The sequence below is a fragment of the Hyposmocoma kahamanoa genome, unplaced genomic scaffold (assembly GCF_003589595.1).
Source record: "Hyposmocoma kahamanoa isolate Upper Pololo Valley unplaced genomic scaffold, ASM358959v1 76, whole genome shotgun sequence".
Taxonomy (NCBI): domain Eukaryota; kingdom Metazoa; phylum Arthropoda; class Insecta; order Lepidoptera; family Cosmopterigidae; genus Hyposmocoma; species Hyposmocoma kahamanoa.
In genome coordinates, this window is record NW_020653900.1 from 11,846,795 (window position 1) to 11,852,256 (window position 5,462).

At 32.5% G+C, this 5,462-nt stretch overlaps 1 protein-coding gene across 1 annotated transcript; it reads left to right on the forward strand.

The window, feature by feature from the left end:
* The first annotated feature begins 3,861 nt into the window (after window positions 1-3,861).
* On the forward strand, window positions 3,862-5,106 carry LOC113232632 (platelet glycoprotein V-like). Its single transcript, XM_026467402.1, has one exon. The coding sequence runs from the start codon at window positions 3,862-3,864 to the stop codon at window positions 5,104-5,106; it is 1,245 nt and encodes a 414-aa protein (XP_026323187.1).
* The last annotated feature ends 356 nt before the right edge of the window (window positions 5,107-5,462 follow it).

The following is a 5,462-nucleotide window of genomic DNA, read 5'->3' on the forward strand; positions in this document are numbered from 1 at the left end:
TTTCGCTGTCGTCTAATCATTTTAAATCTCGATTTACTCTAACTTGCTTTTAGCTATATAATTTTATTTTATAACTCACGCTGAATAACATTTCAATAGATATATCTAAACGTAGAACATAATATGAGCTATCGAATTATATTAATCAAATTTTTCAGAAATTTTTCCGAAAAAAATTCCACTATTTCAAATTTTTTGGAAAATTTCCCAATAGTATCTACTTTTGGGTAATTAAAAAAAATCGGAAAATTACCCAATAGTAAATACTATTGGGAAATTATCCTATTTTTTTTTTCAGAACTATACGCGTGTATTTGTTTTCTCAAACAAACCAATATGGTTCAGTGGTTTTACAGGTCCCGTGGTCACAGCTGACAGAGACAATAGAGTTATAAACCAGTTATGTCTTATATTAATGCAAAGCAATCTATTTTTCACTATAGTTACAAAAGCTATTAGGGCGTTTGCGAAAATCGGACGTTCTTAATTTAAATATCTTATTTTTAATTACTTATACCAAAGTGTTATTCATCCAATTTACGCACATACGTTTTGCAAAATATATTATTTAATTTAAACAATATGAATTTTTACTAAATTAAATAATTAATTAAAAGGGCATTAGAAGGAAATCACTAAGTATTTAGTGACAAACTGTAGAAGTACTAGATTATATACATGACCACCATCATCTTCAACTACACTCATACTACAAAAATGGCATAAGAAAGGGTACTAAAGAACCGATTTCAAAATTTCGTGGAATTACATCTATTTGCCAAGTTTGATTGAAATCGGTTACCGGAAAGTGTGCGAGTTGGATTCATCCCCTAGTTTGCCACTCTTCGAGGTGGAATATTTTCAGTAAAATTTAAAATTCAAATTTAAATGGTACCTTCTTTCCTACAAAAAAAGAATCATCAAAATCTTTTGACAAAAAACATAACACACATACAAAAAAAAACCGTTGAATTGAGAACTTCATTTTTTTGAAGTCGGTTAAAAATCAACTTTTTTTATGACAAATGTTTAACAGACAATTGGTAAATTTTCAATTCATCAGGCGTTTTTGTCTTAAGCCTTACTGGTGTCGAGACACTTGTCATCTCATAGGAGGTATAAGGTAACTAATAATATTATTATGTTATAGGTCCAAAGGTTATCTGCGAATGAACTTTGCGTTACGTATCTACTAAATCGGTCTCTCCAAGAAACCGGTTAATAACGCGTTGTGCAGTCTTAATGTAATTGTATTGTGCTTTACGTTGTCTGTTGTTATTGCATTAATCTTCGTGTATGTTGTTTTACTAAATCAACAGTGACTTTAAACTACTTCGTCTAAAAGTAAGTATTACGTCCATATTGCATTCTTGTTGTAATAAGGTCATATCTACAAAATGACAACATTTCAGGAGAGAGGTTCAAAGATTCTACGAAAGTAATTTGCCGACATCTTTTTATGCTTTAATAGGAGACTTGTAAAATTTTACAAAATACATAATTTATTTCGTAGTAGTAGAGCTCCTTGTGAAAGAGTTCGTATAGGGAAGTATTGCAACTACAGACATATATTTAGATAGACGCCGCAAGTACAGCAATATGTATGAAAACCGAGCGTGTCGCAACTTATGTATCCACCATGACGTCATAAGAACTATTTAGTGATGGGAAACCTCCTTCCGCGCTAAATCGATTGATTGAACGGAATACACGTATTCCATTCAATTAATCGACTCAAGTATTCGTTGATTACAAGTAGTCGTGAAATATGAATACAGTAGAAAAATACCAAAACAAGATAGTCATGTCCTTTATTAAAAGTTGTTTAAAAAAAATTTTGATTACTTAATAATTTAAACTTTAATTTTTAATCAACTTCAAATATTAACATTATTGTACTTGAAATAATATAAGCTTATTAAATAACTGTCTTTTTGTAATAGAAGATCTTATTGATTGACTTAAATAATGAAAACGCGCGTCAATATATGAACTTGCAACTGCCTTAATTAAATTTACTGGTTTTCCGTCGGTGATTGATCAAATTGGTGAATGGAAAGACAACTGAAAATGGTACTGCTGACAAAATATCTAAAATCTTACTAAAGTAACTTAAGATTTATTTAATGTCGGCCTCATGTAAAGTTTTTGTGATTTGATCATGATTTCTCGGATTTCTAACTCCTGCTACTCTGCATATTTGGATAGCATCTTTGGCGGGATAAACTATACCACCTTCGTTCTTGTTCTGAAGCGTAGAAGCGCCAACTAAGTGCTTTTCGATCGATTGATTGAACGGAATACGCGTAAGCACGCGTATTCCATTCAATTAATCGATTCTAAAACGAATAATTTTTGTTCAAATATTTGTTGATTACAAGTACTCGTAATATTAATATAGTAGAAAAATACTAGAGTAAGATAGTTTAGTCCTTTATTTTACTTTAAAAATATTCAGACTTGACTTTTTAATCGACTTCAAATATTAAAATAATTGTCCTTCCAGTAAAGTGAGTTTATTATATCTTTTTGTAATAGAAGATCTTATCGTTTAACTTAAATAATGAAAACGCACGTCAATTTATGAACTTGCGACTGCCTTAAATAATTTTACTAGACGGTTTGCTGTTGGTAATTGATCAAATTGATGAATGGCAAGACAAATGAAAATGTTACTACTGACAAAATATGGTAACATCTTATTAATCAGAAGAGGTTTGAAGAGATACGCAGTAATGCTCACATTATTGTTTGGCGGCAGAAATAGGTAAGGTAGCAGTACTACCCTGGACCAACTCTTTCATAAGGAGCTCTACGGCTACTAAAAAATGATAATAAATGTACGTATTATTTTTATGTTTTTCATAAGATAAAAGTACTTTTGATGTATGACCACATATGGCTTTGTTATACCAAGGGTACGTTATGTTATATTGTCTGAAATAGTGCTTAGAATGAACGAGATTCATTTAAGAACGAATATGAAGAACTGTTCAACATTATTATTCCCTTTCCTACTCCGAAACACGCTTGCTGGCCTCCGTAGTCACCGTTTTACAACTAGCCGCAAGCCATCGCGAACTAAAAGGTTTGGTGGCACCTTCCTCTGTCAGACAGTTGACGAATGGAACTTCCTTCCAGGGCACGTATTCCCTCCGTCTTACAATATGGGGTCCTTCAAAACGAGGCGTGAAGAGGCATCTTGTAGGTATGCAGAGTGAAGGTGGCTAGGGCAGTGATTGTATCAACACTGCACTACGTTCCTTCACGTTTGGATTCCATTTACCATTTTACATCAGCTGGAATGGAGTCATCTGCCTGTCATGTATAAAAAAAATACAATAAATAACAATTACTCCAAATAAATCCACATCAAACTTTTCTAAATCATGATATATTTAGAGCCAATATATCGTCGGTGTTGAAAGGCGTAAGCGTTACAAAAGCAAAGAAGTTTCTTCTGTATTTTCCATTTACGAGGCTTAAAAATATACTGAAACAAAACTTTACACTAAAGGTTATTTATTATACAGCTTCTGCGTACTTGGATGACAAAAATCCTTGGTGGTGGCATGTTTAGATGGTAAATCATAAATATGTACAATGTTTGTTTATAAATACCAGCCCTTAGAGATTTTATGCTCTGGCCACACAGAGGCGGCCGCGGAAGCGTTTCGGACACGGGAATTTTTGTAATGTACGAGTTTATAAATGAACCCTGGCAAACTTAAACGCGCGGCCGCCGCGCCCCAATTTCAAGTGTAATTTTTACCTAAGTAAAATGAAGATTATTTAGGTTTGAGTTTGACTTTTTTTGTACAGAGACGGACTGACCAAGTATTTAAATTTTTTCAGATGAAGATGGCTGCATATTTTCCTATAATTCTGCTTTCAACCCTTCTCGCTATCGAGGCTCAGCCTACATGCACAATCAATAATAATACAGACGTCATGTGTATTCCAAAAGACAATCACTACGTCTTAGAAAAAGGCTTGGTTTCGCATAGAAATCAAACTACAAGAATAACACTTAGAAGATGTCGGATAACAGATATAGATTTCGAATCATTTGATGGGCTGCCATCTCTAACATACATTGATTTATCTGTAAACAACATAAATACATTAAGACTTGGCGTTTTGGATGAAGCGGAACAAGTGACGCATTTGAATTTGTCCTATAACATGCTAACGGAATTCCCTTTAGGTTTATTTGACAAAAATGTAAATCTGGATGTACTGGATTTGCAAGGAAATTTGATCAATTATTTGGAATTGGGAATTCTTGATCCGCTTACAAAGTTAAGGCATTTGGATCTATCGAATAACGCTTTAAAGGGTAAAAACATGTCTGCTTATTTATTTGACCAATGCACGAATATAAAATATATTGATTTTTCAAACAATGACATGAATGGTTCACCAGACAATTTGTTACACGCATTTCAAACTTTGAAGTCTCTCAATTTAAATCGTTGTGGATTGAGTGAAGTGCCTCAATTTGCTATTATGAGCAATTTGAAGACTATAAAACATTTAGTGTTATCGTCTAATGGAATAAGTAGAATAGACAACCCTAATACCTTTGTTAACTTAGATAATTTAGAAATACTAAATTTGGCTTTTAATTTTATGGAAAGTATTCACGAAAATGTTTTTAAATCTATTAGAAACCTGAAAACGGTTATGTTAATGAATAACGGATTAAAACAACTGCCCGAAACATTATTTCAAAACATGAAGAAACTTGTTAATATAAATTTATCGCATAATTTAATCGAATATGTACCAGTCAACGCTTTCAGAGGAAGCGGTGCAAAATATTTGAATTTGTCTGATAACAGATTTTCTTTTTTGACTTACAATTTTTTATTGGAATTAAGAAATTCTGGCACTAGAATAGTTAAATTTAATTTTAATCAAAACCCTTGGCAATGTTCATGTCTAATACAAATTCTGAATGAAGTGAAATCTATGGAAGTCGAATATAATTATGTAAAATTCAATGGAAAAGACAAAGTGTGCGTGGCTAAAGATGAGTTTGCTTGTAAAAGACAACCGAATGACAATTTATATTTTAATGAAGTGTACTATAATCATCATTGACTTACAATTATATGGACGTCGGGTCCGCGCTAAAAAGTGTCCGAACTTATAGGGCGTTAAAATCGTATACAGAGCGTCATTCACGTTTTAGTCTTCGTTTGTTCGACTGACAGCGAAGCAAGCAAAATTAGACAGTACTGCGATGACATTACAATTTAAATTCAACGTTTTAACTTCTTCATATTCCTTGAAATGTCACTACGTTTAAATAGGTTGATTTGGGACATTTTTTTCGTGGTTTTTGTATTAGACCCGTCGTCCATTTATTTGTAAGTCAATGATAATAATGAATAAAATAAGGCATGAATTTATTCCTGAACACATTTTTGTTTCTTGAATACAGTGCCATCTATAGA